This window comes from Alligator mississippiensis, chromosome 14 (assembly GCF_030867095.1).
Source record: "Alligator mississippiensis isolate rAllMis1 chromosome 14, rAllMis1, whole genome shotgun sequence".
NCBI classification, from domain to species: Eukaryota; Metazoa; Chordata; order Crocodylia; family Alligatoridae; genus Alligator; species Alligator mississippiensis.
In genome coordinates this window covers 20061751-20081826 of record NC_081837.1, presented here as the reverse complement: position 1 = coordinate 20081826, position 20076 = coordinate 20061751, and the positions used below count along the sequence as shown (strand labels likewise).

The 20076-nt window shown below is 49.0% G+C and overlaps 1 protein-coding gene and 1 long non-coding RNA gene across 6 annotated transcripts in view; one reads left to right on the top strand and one right to left on the bottom strand.

Annotated features, from left to right (window-relative positions):
* Nucleotides 1-7916, top strand: part of LOC132244743 (endogenous retrovirus group 3 member 1 Env polyprotein-like) — a 35464-nt gene extending 27548 nt beyond the window's left edge. For both annotated transcript variants that reach the window (XM_059717137.1, XM_059717136.1), the window contains one exon: nucleotides 5490-7916. In XM_059717137.1, coding sequence (XP_059573120.1) covers nucleotides 6137-7042 — 906 coding nt within the window. In that variant the 5' untranslated portion in view covers nucleotides 5490-6136 and the 3' untranslated portion in view covers nucleotides 7043-7916. The remainder of the gene's footprint in view (nucleotides 1-5489) is intronic.
* A 4596-nt stretch (nucleotides 7917-12512) lies between these two features.
* LOC132244766 (uncharacterized) lies at nucleotides 12513-19693 on the bottom strand. Of its 4 annotated transcripts, none has more exons than XR_009456512.1 (3): nucleotides 16080-17829; nucleotides 15501-15609; nucleotides 12513-13294 (listed from the first exon to the last, which is right to left on the bottom strand). It is a non-coding gene; the product is annotated as an uncharacterized LOC132244766 (long non-coding RNA). The 4 variants fall into 4 exon arrangements; XR_009456514.1 differs by lacking the exon at nucleotides 12513-13294 and adding an exon at nucleotides 19467-19693 and having other exon boundaries at nucleotides 15457-15609; nucleotides 16080-16225; XR_009456513.1 differs by lacking the exon at nucleotides 12513-13294 and adding an exon at nucleotides 18528-19281 and having other exon boundaries at nucleotides 15457-15609; nucleotides 16080-16225.
* Between the last annotated feature and the right edge of the window lie 383 nt (nucleotides 19694-20076).

Here is a 20076-nt window from a genome sequence, read left to right as displayed (position 1 = left end):
AGCGTGGCTGGCTGGACCAGCATGCTGAGGCCTCCAGAATGTTCCATCAAGGGGGGACCCTGATTGGCTAGGGAGTTTATAAAGGGGACTGCGCGCCTCGGCGTGGGGTCCCCAGACGCTCCCAGACTCCAGTCCTTGGGATCAGATCTCAAAGACAGCCTGATCACCTGTCTTGCGGTCTGGACAGACCCCTCGGCTTCTAGCTAGATTTCTAGCGTAGGCTGCTACAGCTTATAGTTAGACCACACGCAATCCGGAACGCCCTGGGTGTTGCCCAGCCAGGCATCCTACTTGTACTGCTATTACTTTCGGCTGCAGTCGACCTCCACGACTACACCTTACTTGTCACTCGCCGCTACCATCATTTGTTCGTCTTTTCTACCTGCACCACGTCGTCTGTATCCACCTGCTACTGTAAATAGTCCTTGTAGTTAGTTCCTGTATTCACCAAGTTACTTCAACTCGTTAATCGTCTTGTTGGCTTGTAAGTAAACTTATAACTTTTCTTCACCTACCGTTTGTCTCAGTGTCGCGCTCATTCTCTCTCTCTCCCGTACACCTGGCATCCCCAAGCGTGTCTGGGTTGGTGTCGCTACCCAGTGCCCCACTCGACACGCAACTGCGGCCGCTTCCCAAGCACCATCCGGGAATCGTGGCCCACGTGGCGACGAGGATGGGATCGCCGAAGGAGCGAGAGAGGAATAATACCCGAGCCCAGCAGTGAGGTATCGACCTTATGATAAAGTACAAGACGTAATTCCTTTTATAACATGGAAAGAAATCGCCGAAAACAAAGATAAAGACCCCAGACGAGAATACGGGCGATGCATTAAATATGTAAAACAGAGTAGCGGCCGTGTCACGCCGTCGGACAGATTCAATTGCCCCACTCTCCGTGAGGAGAGCAGAGAGAGTGAAATCCTGGCGGAGCTCAGGGAACAATTAGAGAAACAGGGGCGAGAGTCCTCCCGGTGCAGATGTGGAGGAGAAAAACAGAAAAAAGGAAAAGTTATCAATATAATGTTTAGAACAATAACTGAGCTCTTAAGACTTGCAGCGAACCAAGCCGGTGACATCGAGGCCTTGGCCCAAGGTGTCGCCGACAAGAATGCAAAACCTGCAAGGTTAAAGTCTCAAAATGGCGGCGACGCTGAGGAGAAAAACACGGTTGGCGAAGAAAAGGCGCGAAAAAACCTAACGGACGTTGCAGTGGGTAAGGAAGGCGCAGCTCACAAGATGGGAGGGGTAAGTGACATCACCCCAGGAGGGGAGGAGAACACCGGCCCCCTAGCGCCCCCCACCGTCTTACCGGGAAATGTAGGGAATGATGCTTCGGCGCCCCCTACGGTGTTAATAAAGGGATCAATCACCGACCCTCTAGCGCCACCTCCCCCACCGCCACCATACAAAATCCCCTCAGCATACCCCAGTCTTCCCCAGAAGGCCGACACCGCGAGTGCCCCCACCTTCCAAGTACATCCAATCGCCACAGTCACAACAACGGTGGAGGGTGAGGTAACCTGGACGGTTGCAGTCTACCGGACCCGGACAAGGGGGGAGATGCAAGATTTAATCAGGGAGACAAAAATCAGCCCAGAGGAGACCCCAGTAGTGTGGGTGGGGCGCCTCGTATTAAATCATGGAGGCGAATTACTCGACACGGAAGAGGCCTTTACTCTGATGAGACTGGAGCGGGGGAACACGCACGGACCAAACCCAAATTGCTAACAACTGGGTATGGCCGATACCAATAAGCGCAGTAGTAGTCCCGACCCTTTTAGCACAAATTCACAAGCGGCATGCAAACCCACCATCTCATCCGACGCCGCTGCAGTTGCTTTATTCCATAGCTGGCACGAGTTACCCGATATGGTACACAGAGGTACGGCCAGTGATGCTAGATGAGCAACAACGGCGAGAGTACTGGCCGCACCGTTGGTGCAGGGAACCAGGCAGAGCTCCCGTGGAGGCGGATGTGGTGAAAGCCTGCGCAGAACTGTACGGGGGACACCAAACCCCCTTGCTAAAGGTAACGCTACACACTTTGATAGGGAGCCCCATAGGGAACATCCTTACGGAATTACCAGACCTTACAAGGACCAGCAAAGTGGACGCGGCCACAGCTACTCCAATCATACAAGTAGCAGAGGGGCAGGAAAAGAAACAGAAATCCCCTAGGTCATCTCTAAAGATGTCCCCCAACATTCAGTGGAAGGAGAGAACCCCGGAAGAAAAGGCTAGATTTGGGTTCCTTCTTAAAAATACTGGCCTCACACCGATACAACTACGAAGAATAGAAGATCAAGGCCAAAAGGAACTAGCTACCCGCATGGGATTCAAATATAAAAAATTGGATCCAGACAAGAGGACCCAACAAAAAAACGAGTAGCGGCCACTGAGGCGGGCACCGGCGGCTGCTTTAGTAGCGACGAGCGCCCGTATATAACTTTAACTATACAGAAATTAAGCAGTCAAGAGGAAACGTCTGTGCGCTTTTTACTAGACACCGGCACACAAGCTAATGTTATTAAACCCGATGTCTATCATAAAAAAAGTCAAAAATAATATTCGTACAGGGGCTCCCTGCAGTTGCCAGTACTCCTGTGATAAGGTTTAAAGTCAATGGCAAGACCCTATCCGGGACCCTAGGGGGCATAAATATCTTAGGGGTCCCCGGAATTAAATCTTTGCAACTACAACAACATCTTATCTCAGCCCTACCATTAGAAATCCTGGAGACAGAGAGACACCGACCAATCGTTAAGAACCCAACGTCGTGGCGATACAAGCCGACAGCGACAAAAGAACATCTACGGGCATCCATTGAGAAGCTGCTACAGAGCCTTCAACATCAGGGCTGTATAACAGAGGTGAAATCTTCCACTTACCTCTCACCTGGGTGGGGCATACCAAAGCCGGGGAGGCCATCAGAGGCCCGGCTAGTGGTTGATTACCGGCAGGCCAATCGCCGATGCGCCTTACTGCAAATGCCTGCAAATCATACGATCAAAGAAATCATACAAGACATTACAAAGGCCCAGGCAGGGGGTGAATGGTGGGCAGTAACATTAGATTTAAAAGATATGTTTTATTCAGTCCCAATGATAGACGACCAAGGAATATTAAATATGTGTGTCAGTGGCAAGATATACGGATGGAATGTATGCCCACAAGGATACCAAAACTCCCCAGCTCTTGCAACTGCTATGATGAATAACAGCGTCCAATCTTTCAGAAACATCTATGCAGGCACACAAGAAATCAACATCTGGACCTATGTAGACGATGTAGCAATAACGGGACGTCACCGGGAAGCCGTACACCAAGCAGCCACGAACCTAAGGGGCCATCTGTGGAGGGAAAGTTGGAAGATAAACAACGAGAAGTCTATGAACGAACCAGCTAACAGCTTCATGTTCCTGGGGACTCATTTTGAAGGTCAGTACCGTTCAGGTACTACACATAACACTATGCCTACATATACAAAACGACCAAAGACCAAGGCTGATTTTCAAGCCCGGCTGGGACACCTAAATTGGCTCCGAAATTATGTAGCACCTCCACATCTTAAAGTGGTACAGCGTATTCAACAACAGCTCCGGAAAAAGCCTAGGAATCGAAAGCCATGGACGAATTATGACCAGAGGGCTCTAGAATCAGTACTAACTGAGGTGACTAACACTCGCCTGACGGTGCCGTCAGAAAACACTCCTCTAAACGTCTACATAGGGTTCACAGAAGAACACATTTGGGCCACTGCTAGAAACACCGAGGCCGAACACCCAGTGTACATGGGTCGCCGCACCCTGCAAGAGCATCAGCATAGATATGGGTGCCTAGCAAAGGCCATGTTGGCTACCCAACTGGTAGAACACTTAGCTCCATATACGGGAACTCTGATTGCACCGGGAGGGTCACTCTTAACATCGTTAAACCCTGGCAAAATCCACCCAGAGTATCCGGGGACTGTGAAGACATGGTGCGCAGTAGTACTGAGATTTCATTACTACTGGTCAGGATGGAGAGTTTTAGAGGGAGATTTACCCCCGAGTGAAGACGAAGAGTCCCTCATGCCTAAGTTATACGGGACAACGGAACCAGGTTGGGTGGCATCAGATGGGACCTCAAGAGAAAACGGGGCTTACGGATTTTATTGTAAGCCCTGCCAACTCACTAAAATCTATAACACACATAACAGTGAATCAGTTCAGGCGTCGGAGCCGAGGGGATTCCACCTAGCCCTCGAGCACATTCGAGGCTGCCATGATAACACCTTGCCAGTTCCTGTAATTACAGTTGATTCCGAGTACATCTATAGAATCATGACCAAAACCGCTAGGGCTACAGAGCATCTACAAATCTCGGAGGACATCAGAGAAACCCTGCTACAGCTCAAGACATTACCACTGATAAAACACACCCGGTCGCACCTGGGGGACGCAGACCCAGCACATCAGGTCACTGATTAAGCTCTTGCACAAAGAGTAGTATCGAGATGTACAGAAGCGGTCCAATCAATCCAAATGAGTAATAAGAATAGTCAAGGTACAGTGGATGACCAATTATTCTTAAAGTGGCTTCATGAATTCTGGGGGCATCCCAGTGCTGCCAGAGCCCGAATCCGATGGCAATTAGATGCGGAGAAGGGGCCTAATATAAAACGTTGGCAAGAAATAGTGCAGGCATGCCCCACCTGCGCTAAGGAAAACTGAGACAACATAGACACAAATATGGAGCTTTCAACACCGAGTACTTCTCACCGGGAAAAACCTGGCAGATTGATATATTAGGCCCCCTACCAGAGGCGAAAATACCTAACAAGGGCTTAGCTATAGTAGACCTAGGAACAAGACAGCTCCTTGTCCTCCCGCTCAGAAAAACAACTGCAATAAAGGTCCAAGACAGTTTAATAAATGCACGCGCTCGTTGGCAAGTACCAGCTGAAATACATTCAGATGGAGGGCTGCCTTTCACCTCTAAAGTTATTGAGCAATTTGTGGCCAAACATAATATCAATTGGCATCACCATTTAAGATACCATCCCCAATCCAACGGGGTAGTTGAGAGGCATATCGGCCTCTATAAGGAGAACCTACGCCTACGGGGCAATGGTAGTTACAAAAATTGGATCAAATTCAATGATGAAGTCCTAATCTCACTAAACAAAGTCAAAGATTTATGGCAGGAAAGACCAGCAGTTACACCACCTACTTGGAAACCTTGCTACAACGAAAAAGAAAGAGTATGGCTAGCAGTACCCACGGCCATAACAACGCGACCGACGCCTCTCCCTGGGACAGTTGAAAAAACAGGAAGTTATCCTAATACTTACTTTATTTCCCTAACAGCAGCCACACCGCCACGCACCATCCTGGCCCACCATAATTGGTTGAGCCGAGGGAGTTAGGGGGAGGGTTTCCCAATTAATAATCGGGCGCAACATTGTATATATATACATTTATACTAATTAGGTGATGTTTTCTTTTCAGATACCTCCTATTTTAATGGGCAAGTCATCCCCAGCCTGTCTAGCAGCCTGCCTGGGGTCGCCAATAGTGCAAGGATGGTGACAACTTTCACCACCTTCCACCTGTTCCTGCTCCTAACTCAAGCAACACCAGAGCCGAGCGCTGAGGAGGACCCACTACATCGGAACTCTGTGCTCCGGATGATTGAAATCTGGGCGAATGCCACCGGCCCGCATCCAGAGGGGGTAACCGCTTGCATCCCGAAGCCTGCAGCAATCGAGGACAATGTTCTAGAGGCGTATGTTACTCCCCTTAATATCGCAAAATGGTTTTCAGAGATACGAGGACCATTGTGCGGAGCCTCTATTTGTAGAGTCAATGGTCCCATACCTTGCCCAGGTTGCCAAGTAGTTTCTTTTCCCGACTATACACGCATGAGGGGGAATAAAATGGCGGCGTACTACTGGCCGTCAGGTCAGATAACGGAGAAAAACATCTCTAGCCTAAACTGTAGGAGTTGGGGACTAGGGAGTAACAAAGCAGAGCCAACTGATTGTCATCGTATCCCCTGGGGGGCTTGAAAGTGGGGCACCGATGAAGATCAAGTGCAATTCCTACCATGGCAAGGTCTCCAACCTTCATGGTTCCTTTTCCTTAATAGCACTCCCATGCCAGAGGGAGGGTGGAATGTAAGCAGAGGGGTAAATCTCACTCTTTTCGACGGGACACATCAGCTGTTAAGTGCCTTCTTCCCACTGAGACAAGCGGAAGTGCGGCATTTAGAAAGCCGCAACCTAACACACCCCTACTGCACACCTAAAATCCAGGCCCTTTGGTGTCGTAGAAAGGGGCTACCGACCAACGCGCCCCGAGGACTCATGTGGGCATGTAACAACGATGTACTATATACTGCTCTACCTGCTCGCTTTGATGGGGCTTGCTTTATTGCCAGCGTAGAACTCTGCCCACCTCTTGCTACAAACACTTCCAACCCATACCCTCCCTGGTTCGCACACACTGAGGCCAGGGGAAAACGCTCCACTACCACTTGGTCCAGAATGACCTATAGCCAACAAGTAGGCAAACGTTTTGAATGGGCAATGGAAGGGTTGTTCCTTTGGTATGTAGGAATCATGAGAGCTCGGGAGGCCATTGTAAAATTAGCAGAGGAAGTAGAAATAGGCTTCAATGCCACCAATGAAGCTCTATTCCTGCTAAACAAGCAGTTACAAGAAACCTCAAGGATGACTATGCAAAATCGACTTGCCCTCCATGCTATGTTACTTCATAATGGAGGAGCATGCAAATATCTAAATTTATCTGATGAGTATTGCTGTATTTCAATTCCTAATGTGACCGTACCGCTAACGGCTCAACTGGAGTTAATTAAAAAGGCCGCTAAAGGTGCTAATGCCATAGCGAAAGTAAGCAGTGGTTGGCTCGCGGACCTTTTTTTCCAGTTTTGGTTGGAGTTTTTCCTCATTAGCAATGTGCATACTCACCCCATTATTAACCCTGTGAATACCTCTATTCAGTTGTTTATTGTGTGTTTGTGTAGGATGTTGTGTCGTTGATTCAGTCAAAAAGAAAGTCATAACACTATCAGCCTTAGTCTACGCTCAAATACCTAATCCTTCCGAAGACAAGGACTTTGAGTATGTGTCTATGACCAGTATTAGATAAATTAATGATGTATTCGTGTTCAATCATATAACAATCTGGCAGTAGTCAAGGGGGCATGTCAGGAGGTGATGTGACTCCACCAGATTGCTGTTTGAGACATTAAGTGACATGGCTACCTGTGAGTGACATTCGGTGACGCAGTGGCGGAGGAATGTGACCTTAAGAGGCACCATCATGCGGACAATGCGTGATCGCTTATAGCCTAACCAATCAGAAGTTACCCCTAGAGCGTGGCTGGCTGGACCAGCATGCTGAGGCCTCCAGAATGTTCCATCAAGGGGGGACCCTGATTGGCTAGGGAGTTTATAAAGGGGACTGCGCGCCTCGGCGTGGGGTCCCCAGACGCTCCCAGACTCCAGTCCTTGGGATCAGATCTCAAAGACAGCCTGATCACCTGTCTTGCGGTCTGGACAGACCCCTCGGCTTCTAGCTAGATTTCTAGCGTAGGCTGCTACAGCTTATAGTTAGACCACACGCAATCCGGAACGCCCTGGGTGTTGCCCAGCCAGGCATCCTACTTGTACTGCTATTACTTTCGGCTGCAGTCGACCTCCACGACTACACCTTACTTGTCACTCGCCGCTACCATCATTTGTTCGTCTTTTCTACCCGCACCACGTCGTCTGTATCCACCTGCTACTGTACATAGTCCTTGTAGTTAGTTCCTGTATTCACCAAGTTACTTCAACTCGTTAATCGTCTTGTTGGCTTGTAAGTAAACTTATAACTTTTCTTCACCTACCGTTTGTCTCAGTGTCGCGCTCATTCTCTCTCTCTCCCGTACACCTGGCATCCCCAAGCGTGTCTGGGTTGGTGTCGCTACCCAGTGCCCCACTCGACACGCAACTGCGGCCGCTTCCCAAGCACCATCCGGGAATCGTGGCCCACACCCCCTACCACAGAAGAGATGTGAACAAGTTGGAGATTAGGAAAAACTTTCTGACTAAGAGATTGGTGAAGTACTGGGACAGCTTATCCAGAGGGTGGTGGACTCGGAAGATTTTCAGGCCCGGCTCGACAAATCTCTGGCATGATCAAATTAAGGATGGTCCTGCTTTTAGCAAGGGGTTGGACTAGATGAGTTACTGGAACCCCTTTCAACCCTAGTTTTCTATGAGTTATTAGAAACATTTGGAAAAACAGCCGTATAAGAAACAAAATTGGTGATGTAGCATCCATGGGCATCTACACGCAAACAGCAGCTACGTCCCCATTGCAACACGCTCCTCTGGTATAGCGCACCACTACAGTGAAGTAGCGGCTAAAAATAATCATGTGCCACACATACAGCACAGTAAAGTTGCCATAGTGACACATGTAGATGCGCCCTGTATGTTGTGTTAGAATTTGATTGAGCGTGTCAGTAATTCAGTTCAAATGTCTTTATTAAATCCAAAAGCCAATAGCAGAGATACAATTACTTTAAACAAATGCTCTAAAATAGTGACAAAGAGCTTTTCAGCTCTGCTCTGGTGGTACAGTGGGTTAGCATGTGATACTTATAAAACAGCACTGGGAAAGTGACGCCAAGGTTGTAAGTTCAAGCCTTACCTAGAGCATTTGACTTTTAGTTGGGATGCTGAAGCAAGCATGTGTGCACCCTTTGCTCCTGTGCAGTGGTAAGGAACCAGCAGCAGCAGCAGCAAGCTGAGCTGGGCCAGCTGCAGGGAAGTGGGAAGGGGTTTTCTCCCATCCCTATTTAGTTGAGGGGAGAGCAGGAGGAGTCTGAACTGCGCATCAGCATCATTGGCTTCAGACAGTGTTCCAGGTGAGTGCACAGAAGGGAGTCTTAAGAGAAAGTTAAAGCATTGTGGGTTAGGACACATGGAGGTCAAGGGGAAAGGGACCTGGTGATGGGGGTCTGCTACAGACCACCACATCAAGGAGGAGAGCTAGACTGGGAATGCTTGAGGCAGCTCTCAGAGCCCGTACAGTCTAGGGACATGGTTGTCATGGGGGACCTAAACTACCCTGACATCTGCTGGGAAGAGCAGTCAGCCAAATCCAACCATTCACCTAACGCAGGAAGTATATGGTCCCACTGGACGTGGTGTTGGCTATGGGGGATGACCTGGAAGGGGAACTAGAGATTCGTGGTCACCTCGGGGACAGTGACTACCACTCAATCAAATTCATCATACGGTGTAGAGTGGGTAAGATGATAATAGGGTGGAGGTGCTTGACTTTAGAAAGGCTAACTTCAGCGTGCTCAGTTTAATCAGCGATGCACTGCAGGATAGGAGTATTGGCGAGATGGGAGTCCAGGAAGGGTGGTCGTTCCTAAAGGAAGTGATCCTTCAGGCACAGAGGGAGATGATCCCAGTGCAAGGGAAAGGGGAGAAAGGGGCCAAAAAACTTCCTTGGCTAAACACAGACATCTAAAAGAGCCTAAGGGCAAAAAAAAAAAGGCGGCATATAGGTGGTGAAAGCAGGAGGAAGCTACCAAGGAGGAGTGTATCTACTTGGCCCGCACTTGCAGGGAGGCAGTTAGAAAGACTAAAGCAACTACAGAGCTGAGGCTGGCAACACAAATTAAAGACAACAAAACGTCTATTGTTAGGTATGTAGGGAGTAAAAGGAAGGCGCAGGGCAGCACAGCCCCCCTACTGAAGAAACAGGAGCAATTAGTGACAGACGGGGGGGACAAGGCTGAGCTATTCAATGAGTTTTTTGCCTCAGTGTTCTCGAACAAGGGTCAAGATCAGTCTCCTAACAGGCTCTTAGATGGGATCAGAGGGATACCAGCCCACCAACTGTCAACGCTGACGTGGTGCTGAGTCACTTGGATGGACTGGATGTGTAGACGGGGGACAAGGCTGAACTCCTCAACGAGTTCTTTGCCTCAGTGTTCCTAAGCGAGGGGCACGACAAGTCTCTCACTGGGGTTGTAGAGAGGCAGCAGCAAGGTGCCAGACTTCCATGCGTAGACCCTGAGATGGTGCAGAGTCACTTGGAAGAACTGGATGCCTTTAAGTCGGCAGGCCCGGATGAGCTCCATCCGAGGGTGCTGAAGGCACTGGCCGACATCATTGCAGAGCCACTGGCAGGAATATTTGAACGCTCGTGGCGCACGGGCCAAGTCCCGGAGGACTGGAAAAGGGCCAACGTGGTCCCCATTTTCAAAAAGGGGAGGAAGGAGGACCCGGGCAACTATAGGCCAGTCAGTCTCACCTCCATCCTTGGTAAAGTCTTTGAAAAAATTATCAAGGTTCACATTTGTGAGAGCCTGGCAGGACAAATTATGCTGAGGGGAAATCAGCACGGGTTCGTGGCAGGCAGATCGTGCCTGACCAATCTAGTTTCTTTTTATGACCAGGTTACGAAATGCCTGGACACAGGAGGAGGGGTGGATGTCGTATACTTAGACTTCAGGAAGGCCTTCGATATGGTATCCCACCCCATACTGGTGAACAAGTTAAGAGGCTGTGACTTGGATGACTACACAGTCCGGTGGGTGGCGAATTGGCTGGAGGGTCGCACCCAGAGAGTCGTGGTGGATGGGTCGGTTTCAACCTGGAAGGGTGTGGGCAGTGGGGTCCCGCAGGGTTCGGTCCTTGGACCGATACTCTTTAATGTCTTCATCAGTGACTTGGACGAGGGAGTCAAATGTACTCTGTCCAAGTTTGCAGATGACACAAAGCTATGGGGAGATGTAGACACGCTGGAGGGCAGGGAACAGCTGCAAGCAGATCTGGACAGGTTGGACAAGTGGGCAGAAAACAACAGAATGCAGTTCAACAAGGAGAAATGCAAAGTGCTGCACCTAGGGAGGAAAAATGTCCGGCACACCTACAGCCTAGGGAATAACCTGCTGGGTGGCACAGAAGTGGAAAGGGATCTTGGAGTCCTAGTGGACTCCAAGATGAACATGAGTCGGCAGTGTGACGAAGCCATCAAAAAAGCCAATGGCACTTTATCGTGCATCAGCAGATGCATGACGAATAGGTCCAAGGAGGTGATACTTCCCCTCTATCGGGCGCTGGTCAGACCGCAGTTGGAGTACTGCGTGCAATTCTGGGTGCCGCAATTCAAGAGGGATGCGGATAACCTGGAGAGGGTCCAGAGAAGGGCCACTCATATGGTCAAGGGCCTGCAGACCAAGCCCTATGAGGAGAGACTAGAGAAACTGGATCTTTTCAGCCTCCGCAAGAGAAGGTTGAGAGGCGACCTTGTGGCCTCCTATAAGTTCATCACAGGGGCACAGAAGAGTATTGGTGAGTATTTATTCACCAAGGCGCCCCCGGGGGTTACAAGAAATAATGGCCGATTTAGATTGGACATTAGGAAGAACTTCTTCACAGTTCGAGTGGCCAGGGTCTGGAATGGGCTCCCAAGGGAGGTGGTGCTCTCCCCTACCCTGGGGGTCTTCCAGAGGAGGTTAGATGAGCATCTAGCTGGGGTCATCTAGACCCAGCACTCTTTCCTGCTTATGCAGGGGGTCAGACTCGATGATCTACTGAGGTCCCTTCCGACCCTAACATCTATGAATCTATGTTTAAGTTAGCAGGCCCAGACGCGCTGCATCCGCGAGTACTGAAGGCATTTGCCGGTGTCATAGCAGAACCACTGGCACGGCTGTTTGAGCACTCGTGGCACTCGGGTCAGGTCCCAGAGGACTGGAAAAGGGCCAATGTGGTCCCCATTTTCAAGAAGGGGAGGAAAGAGGATACAAGTCATTATAGGCCAGTCAGCCTCACCTCCATCCTTGGAAAAGTCTTTGAAAAGATTATTAAGGATCATATTTGTGGGAGTCCAGCGGGAAAAATAATCATAGAATCATAGGAGTCGGGTCGGAAGGGACCTTGGAGATCTTCAAATCCGACCCCCTTCCTGGGCAGGAAGAAAACTGGGCTCAAATGGCCCCAGCCAGGTAGGCATCAAGCCGCTTTTTAAAGACCCCCAGGGTAGGAGCCAGCACCACTTCCCTTGGAAGCTGGTTCCAGATCCTAGCCGCCCTAACCGCGAAGTAGTTCCTACGGAGGTCTAATTTAAACCTACTCTCCAACAACTTGTGGCCGTTATTCCTTGTTATCCCGGGGGCGCTAGGGGAAACAAGGTCTCCCCCAAACCCTTCTGGTCCCCCCTAGTGAGTTTATAGACAGTCACCAGGTCCCCCCTCAGCCTTCTCTTGTGAAGGCTGAAGAGGTTCAGGTCCCGTAACCTATGGTTGTAGGGTCTGCCCTGCTGTCCCCGGATCATGCGGGTGGCCCTCCTCTGGACCCTCTCGATGTTGTCCACATCCCTCTTGAAGTGGGGTGCCCAGAACTGGACACACTACTCCAGCTGCGGCCTGACCAGTGTCGCGTAGAGGGAGAGGATCACCTCCTTGGACCTACTTGAGATGCACCTGTGGTTGCACGATACAGTCTGGTTAGCCCTGCCGACTGTGACCTCGCATTGTCGGCCCGTGTTCATCTTGGAGTCAATAATGACTACATGATCCCTTTCTGCCTCCGTGCTCTCAAGAAGGGAGTTTCCCATCTTATAAGTGTGCTGCTGGTTACTACTGCCCAAGTACAGCACCCTGCACTTGTCACTATTGAAACGCATCCTGTTTTTGTTAGCCCGCCCCTGCAACCTATCCAGGTCTTTCTGCAGTCTCTCCCTCCCTGCTAACGTGCCCACCTCTCCCCATATTTTGGTATCATCAGCAAATTTGAACAGACTGCTTTTCACCCCGTCTTCCAAATCGTTGATAAAGCAGGGCAACCAGCATTGATCTGTAGCAGGTAGATCATGCCTGACTCATCTGGTTTCATTTTATAACCAGGTCACAAAATGCTGATGCAGAAGTAGAGGTGGATGTTGTTTTTTGGGATTTTAGGAAGACCTCCGATACGGTATCTCATCCCATTCTCTTAAATAAATTAAGAGGCTGTGACTTAGATGTTTAAACGGTCTGGTGGGTGGCAAATTGGCTTGCGGGTCGCACCCAGAGAGTGGTAGTAGACGGGTCGGTATTGACCTGGAAGGATCTGGGTAGTGGGGTCCCACCGAGCTCAGTCCTCAGACCTGTACTCTTCAGTGTCTTCATCAGTGACTTGGATGTGGGCGTGAAGTGTCCTGTGTCCAAGTCTGCAGATGATACTAAATTGTGGGGTGAAGTAAGCACTCTGGAGGGTAGGGAATGACTGCAGGCAGACCTGGACAGGTTGGAAAAGCGGGCTGAACACAACAGGACGCAGTACAACAAGGACAAATGCAGAGTACTGCACCTAGGACGTAAAAATATCCAGTGCACCTACTGGCTAGGAAATGACCCTCTCAGCAGCACAGAAGCGGAAAGGGATCTCGGAGTCCTAGTGGACTCCAAGATGGGCATGAGTCATCAGTGTGACGAAATCATCAGCAAAGCTAACTGCACTCTATCGTGCATCAGCAGATGCATGACAACTAGAACCAAGGAGGTGACACTTCCCCTCTATGCGGCACTGGTCAGACTCCAGATGGAGTACTGCGTCCAGTTTTGGGCACCATACTTTAAGAAGGATGTGGACAGCTTCAAGAGGGTCCAGAGGAGAGCCACTTGTATGGTTAACGGTTTACAGCATAAGCCCTATGAGGAGAGACTAAGGGACCTGGACCTCTTCAGCCTCCACAAGAGAAGGCCGAGAGGTGATCTTGTGGCCAACTACAAATTCATTAGGGGGGCGCAGCAAGGAACCGGAGATGCTCTGTTCACCAGAACGCCTCTTGGGGTAACAAGGAACAATGGTCACAAACTGACAAAGAGCAGATTTAGGCTAGATATCAGGAAAAATTTCTTCACTGTAAGGGTGGCCAAAATTTGGAATGGGCTTCCAAGGGAGGTGGTGCTCTCCCCTACCTTAGGAGTCTTTAAGAGAAGGCTGGATAGGCATCTGGCTGGGGTCATCTGACCCCAGCGCTCTTTCCTGCCTAGGCAGGGGGTCAGACTCAATGATCTGTTGAGGTCCCTTCCAACCCTAGCATATATGAATCTATTAATTTATGAATCTTGCGTTTGAAAGCTTATCTAACTTAATTCCAACCACGCAGTTGGTCCAATAAAAGTCACCACACCCAAAAAATCCTTTCCTTTTGCATACTTCCTGGATCATCTCAGTGAGAACACTACTCTAAACAAAGAGTGCTCAACCTTTTTCTCCGGTGAGATGGATGGGCAGTGCCCAATCCACATGCAAGCAGTACGCAATTGAAGCCCATGGAGGGAGGAAAGGTAGGGGTATAACAAGAACCCAATCCATCGACAAATGGGGGGGAGGGGGGTGCCTCACCGAAGGAAAGAGTTTAGACAGGTGAGAAACGCCAAATTTCCCAACTGTGGGGAGCCCAGTGGGGCAGATATCATAGCTCCACAGACTGCAATTGGCCCAAGGACCAGAGGTTGAGCACCCGTGCTCTAACACTATCATCAAAACGCTATAACAATATTTATTATGCTTGCAAGCATTGAATCTAAACACTTACAACACGGCTAGCAGGAAGATTCTAGCTATCCCACGCTGCCTGACTCCCAGGGAAGCTCACTAGCAAAGAATCCACCTCTCCCCCTCCACCCCCAATCTCTCCCAACGTCATTTTCTTCAGAGCTAGCCCTTAATTCCACACACATCTAGCTTGTCATTCCCCATACACGTAACCTTCATTCCAGCCTGCCTGCAAGTCACTGCTTGGGTGACTGGAGCCAGCAGGCACACGTGTGTCTCTGCACACACATCCACATGGCCTGCATGCACCCAGGCAGGGTCCTGGGAGAAGCACCAATAGCTGGATGCAGTTAAGTGTATGATCAGTGGGGGTTGGAGGTCCGGGACTTGGGGACTGTGTGTGTGTGGGCAGGGAGGATGGGTACCTGCCAGATATGGGGGAAGATAGCTGGGCACCAAGGCTGCATCAGGGCAGGGGGGACGGGAGGGGTAGGCGCCTGCCCCTTCAGCAAGAGAGGGAGGCATCAGGGGGAGCTGCATAGGTGGGCTGGTGGCACTTGAGCTGGTGCTCATACTTGTACGGGCAGAGCAACTGGGAGATGCTGCTGGGGGATGGGCGGGAGGGACCGTGACCAGGCTGCCTGGTGAGGCATGGCAGCCCCAGACCAGGGCAGTGGGGGGCCACCACAGGCCTCCCCTCCTCCCTCCAGCCTGTGCTGGGGCTGGACTCTCTCCGCTGAAATCCGCATGAACTGCGGGACTTCGGCCCGAATGGCACAGGGGCAGCTGGGGGCTCCCTTTAGCAGGGCTGGGGGAAAGCAGGTCAGCACTGGCCACTGATCTTCATAAATAGGTCCTGGTACAAAAAAAGTTGAGAACCACTGTCCTAGACCTCCCACCTCTTTAACGGGTATTTATTTCCTTGCCATTGTACACCCACCTTTTCTCTTACATTAGCATATCACTTCATCCTGCCAACTGAAGCATTTGGATTGTCTGTCTGGCTGCCTCTCTCAAGTCATACATTCCTGAAACTGTCCTGCTTGAACCTGAGATGATAAAATAACACACTACCTATTACTTTACAGTTCTTAATTCCTAGATGTTTAATTTTTTTTTAAGTTACAGGAATCAAATATTCAAATAAGTTAAGAGCTATGATGCTATGCGATTGCCAGGTCAAGGTTAAGTGCAGTTTTAGTAAAAACAAAACCCTTCTTTCTCTAAATCAAATTTGCTTAGTACATAAGGGAACAGGTGGAAGAAATGGGGTGTTTTTTTTCATCCCAGACCTACACACTGCTCCTGAATTTAAAAGCCAAACTGACCTCTTGCCTATTTATACATCATGACAGGTGGTAAAAGAAGATATTCTTACAGAATCGTTTTTCAGATTTTGTTCTCTTCAATCACTTCCCCAAAGTCCCCCCCCCCCAATTTATATTTGCTTACAGAGATAATTAATAAAACATAAATAAGAATGAAATGTTAGTTAAAATCTCAAAAGATTAAGAAATACCTGTCAGCATTTTCATTTTTACACTCAGCCTTGTATGGATAGCCATTTTAATAATATAACATGAGGTATCGTTTTCAAAAGATCCTGCCTGTTTGAAAATATGCACAAGTGGAGCAGCTGTAAATGCTTCACAACAAGTTGTAGCGCTGAAAGAAGAAGAAAAAACAGTTAATTTCTCAATTAGTGAATTAGTTCACATTTTGGACTCTAAAAATACCCACGGTTAGTTCTGTAGACAATACATTTAGAAATCCTTTCCAAGAGTTACAAAAGTTCCATGTCCAATACAAATCACCATTTCCAAAGATATTAACAGAGCCAACAAACAGTCTTCAAAGGAACGTTGAAAACAGCACAAGAAAAGCTGGAAAGTAGGGTTTGATGCTTTTCCACCACAAATCATACTAGCCTATCTTCAAAAAGGCCAAAAGGTTCCCAAACAGTTGACTTTTATTCCCTACCAGCCTTTACTAGACCTGAACTAGCAGCTTAAAAGTCAAAACTTTTCATTCTATTTTTAATCCGTCTTGTTTTTTTATTTATTTTTTAAATCTATTTTTAATCTTTCTTGTTTCCCCAAGAAAAGCCATTTTAAGGATCCAATCCAATTGACACTGAGATGAATGGGAGTCTTTTCATTGACTTTACAGAGTACTGAATCAAGCCCAAAGCATTCATAGTGGATGATTTCCTCTTTGGAACCCCACACCCCACTCCACAAGGGAAATCACCTATCAGTTATGATACCACGTACCAATGTAAAAGCAGAGACTCGCCAAAACAAAAGCAAAACACCCAACCTCCATCAATCAGTGTTAAAATAGAAACATGTTTCTAAGTATGTAAATCAGGAAAAAGAGGGGCTTTTTTCAGAATTGAGGAAATCAGGACTGTTAGTCTTAACTTTACACAAAAGAGCAATTTTAAAACTATCCCATACTAAATCCTAAGATTAATGTAAAAAGATGATACTATCTCACCAGAGGAAAGCGTTTAGACAGGTGAGAAACAGAATCTAGTATTAATAGAAGGGTAATTATTGGTTTGGCTAGACACTTTTGCTTCTATTTGCTCTAATATAATTTCCCAACCTTAAAATACATTGTACCTTCTCTTTGGGTGTGCATCATACAGTATTTCATGACAATACTTTACCCATTTAAAGGTAAAAATCCCAGTGATACAACATTCAAATTGGAAGATTTAAAATTATAGCAAAAACTGGAATAAATATCCCCCACCACAATTCTGCCTAGATAAGTCTTTTGGTTTCTATTTAACAAAAGAAGATTGACAAATATAATTCTTCCTACACGTTCAAGTTCACAGGAACACAATGATTCATATACACTACAGTACTAAAATAACTGCCTTACTGGACTCATTTTTGGCATCTAAACCTATTACTTATGTTCACTTGGAAATTTTAAAAGCCTTGGTGGGGTGATATAGTTGGGGGTAGTCCTGCTTCAAGCAGGGCGTTAGACTAGGTGACCTCCTGAGGTCCCTTCCAACCCTAATTTTCAATAATTCTGTTTAGCTTTGAGAGCTTTGAAGCACAGAAAGTTTCATTCAAGAAGTGAGACTTTCTAGTCAAGATTTTTCCCCTCCCCCCAAAATGCAGGAGCATGTGAAATCAGATTTTACTGTAAGTATTTTTAAAGCATAATTATAACTGCTATTGCTAAATGAATAGATCCTACTAGAAAGGTAAGCCAAGCAACTTCCGATGTCAGGGAGCAGATATGTAGTAAATTAACTGAAATCAAAGTGGTTCCATAATTTCATCAAGCACTTTCTCCTTTCTTTTCCTATGTGCATGCATGACTATGCAAAGGGTGTGGGAAATAATGTTTCAGGCCTCACCTAGCCAGATATTGTGCCTATTTAATTAAAATTGGTTTAAAAAAGTTATCAACACAAGCTACACCAAGAAAACCACCTGTGAATTGGTGTGCGCTAGCTTGAATTGACCAGATTGAGTAAACCAGAGGTAAACTGGTTCAATTTTTTGTGTAAGCAAAGCCAGAGGCATAACCAGGAACTTTAGTGCCCTGGGGAAGACGGCGCAGAGCGCTGGAGAGGGAAGTGAGGAGTGTCAAGCGCTGGAGAAACAAGGAGACAATTCCAGTCCTACTTAATGTCTTCACTGGAGCATTTCTGAAATCAGTCCCCATTAACAGGCATGAAAAATATATCCAGTTGCTATTTAAGATGCTGTAGAGAAAGCTATCATCATGGCTTCCTGTACCTAGTACACTGGTTTCTCAGCCTTTTTCAGCTCCAGGCGCCCTTCTGTAACTTGCCTGAATTTTGTGGCACCTGCATTTCAAAAATTTCACTCATTTTTTCATTATGAAAAATAGTAGACTGACTCCTACCCCTACCTCTTGCCAAGAGCTTAGACCACAGCAGATACGAACGGCTTCTGAAGCTATGGCTTCCTACCTGAAATCTCGAGGTTTGTCTTGTGAATCACATACAGGTGTTTACATGCCTAATAGAGCTAATATCACAAAGGAGCCCAGCTGAGACTGACATTTCATGTACCCAGACAATCTTGTAAGGTCTCTTTATTTGGGATGTTGCTGGAAAAAAAAGTTGATTTTTGCCAGATGCTTACAAAAGCTGACGCATCTCTGATTCAGTGAGTCTACGTGGTGCATACGACAACCAACACCATTCCTAAGGTTACTGCAGAAATCTAAGTATTAAACCAGCCTTAACTCTTACACCTGGGCCACGTCCAGCTGGGCAGGCAGCATGGGCTAGGAAAAACAAGAACAGCACCAGCAACAGCTGCACGTGCCCATGAGCTTCCAGTGAAAGGGGTCGCCCGGATTCACCTCCCTGGGCTAAAAGGGATCTCATTGTAAAGGGCGACTCCACCAAACTCTGTCCCCCGCACCCACTGCTCTGGGAATCGAGTGCTCAAATCCACCCGGTGCTCGCCTCACGCTCACTCACTCTGTATGAGCCCATGCAGCCACATACATGCATGTACATGTGTGTATGTACACGCATGCACATGCATATGTATGTGTAGGTGGCAGCGCATGGGGTGCATGTGTTTGTGTGCGTGCATGCAGGTGTACGCAAACAGGCAGACGTGTATGTGCACTGCCATGCGCACTCTTTCCATGTATGTATACTGATGTGCACACGTATGTGTATACCTGTACAAGTGTATATGTGGATATCCACACCCCGCCCTCCCCTGTAAAAACACCCGTGGGCAATCCCTCGCAGCCGAGGACGACCCTCTCTCACAAGGCCAGTCCCGGGTCCGGACTGTAGCGCAGCCGGGGCGCGTGTCTGCGCCGGGGGCGGGCGGCTCTGGAGTGCGGACCCGGACACAACGCCTGCTCCTGCCCCTCCGACTCGCACCTGCGGCTGTGCAGAGACCCGGCCTCCATCGGGGCGGTGCCGGGCCGGGGCCGGCGCTGCCCCAGCGCTCATGTCGGTGCCGCAGGGTGTCAAAGCGGGCCTGAGGCGGCCTCGACACGCTTCCTCCGCGTCCTCCGCCGCCTGCTGCTGCCGAGCGTGCGTGCCCGCGACACCCCCCCGCCGCTGCTGCCGCGTTTCCGGGGCGACGGACGGACGCAGTCCCGGCCCTACCGGCAGCGGCGCGGGGCGTGGGGGACGCGTCGTGGGCGCCGGCACGTGACTCCCGCCGCCCAGCCTGCGCTGGGCTGCCCTGCGCACGCGCAAACCCCCTGCTCCTCCCCCCTCCCGCTGTTTTGACGCATAAGCTCTGCATTGGCCGCGGCGCAGGTGGGCGGGCTGAGGGCGGGCAGGGGGGGGGCGGGGTGGAGAGACTCGAACCTCTTCGTGTCCTGTCTGCACCCACCCTGGGCACCGGGTCACACCTGTGTCTACCTCCAGGCTTCCAGTTGCACCCCCTTCTCCCCCAGCACCCAGCTGCCCCGCTTTTCTCCCCATCATGGTGGTGTGCATGTGATGGGAGGCAGCAGACATGGGCGTGGGAGAGGGGGCT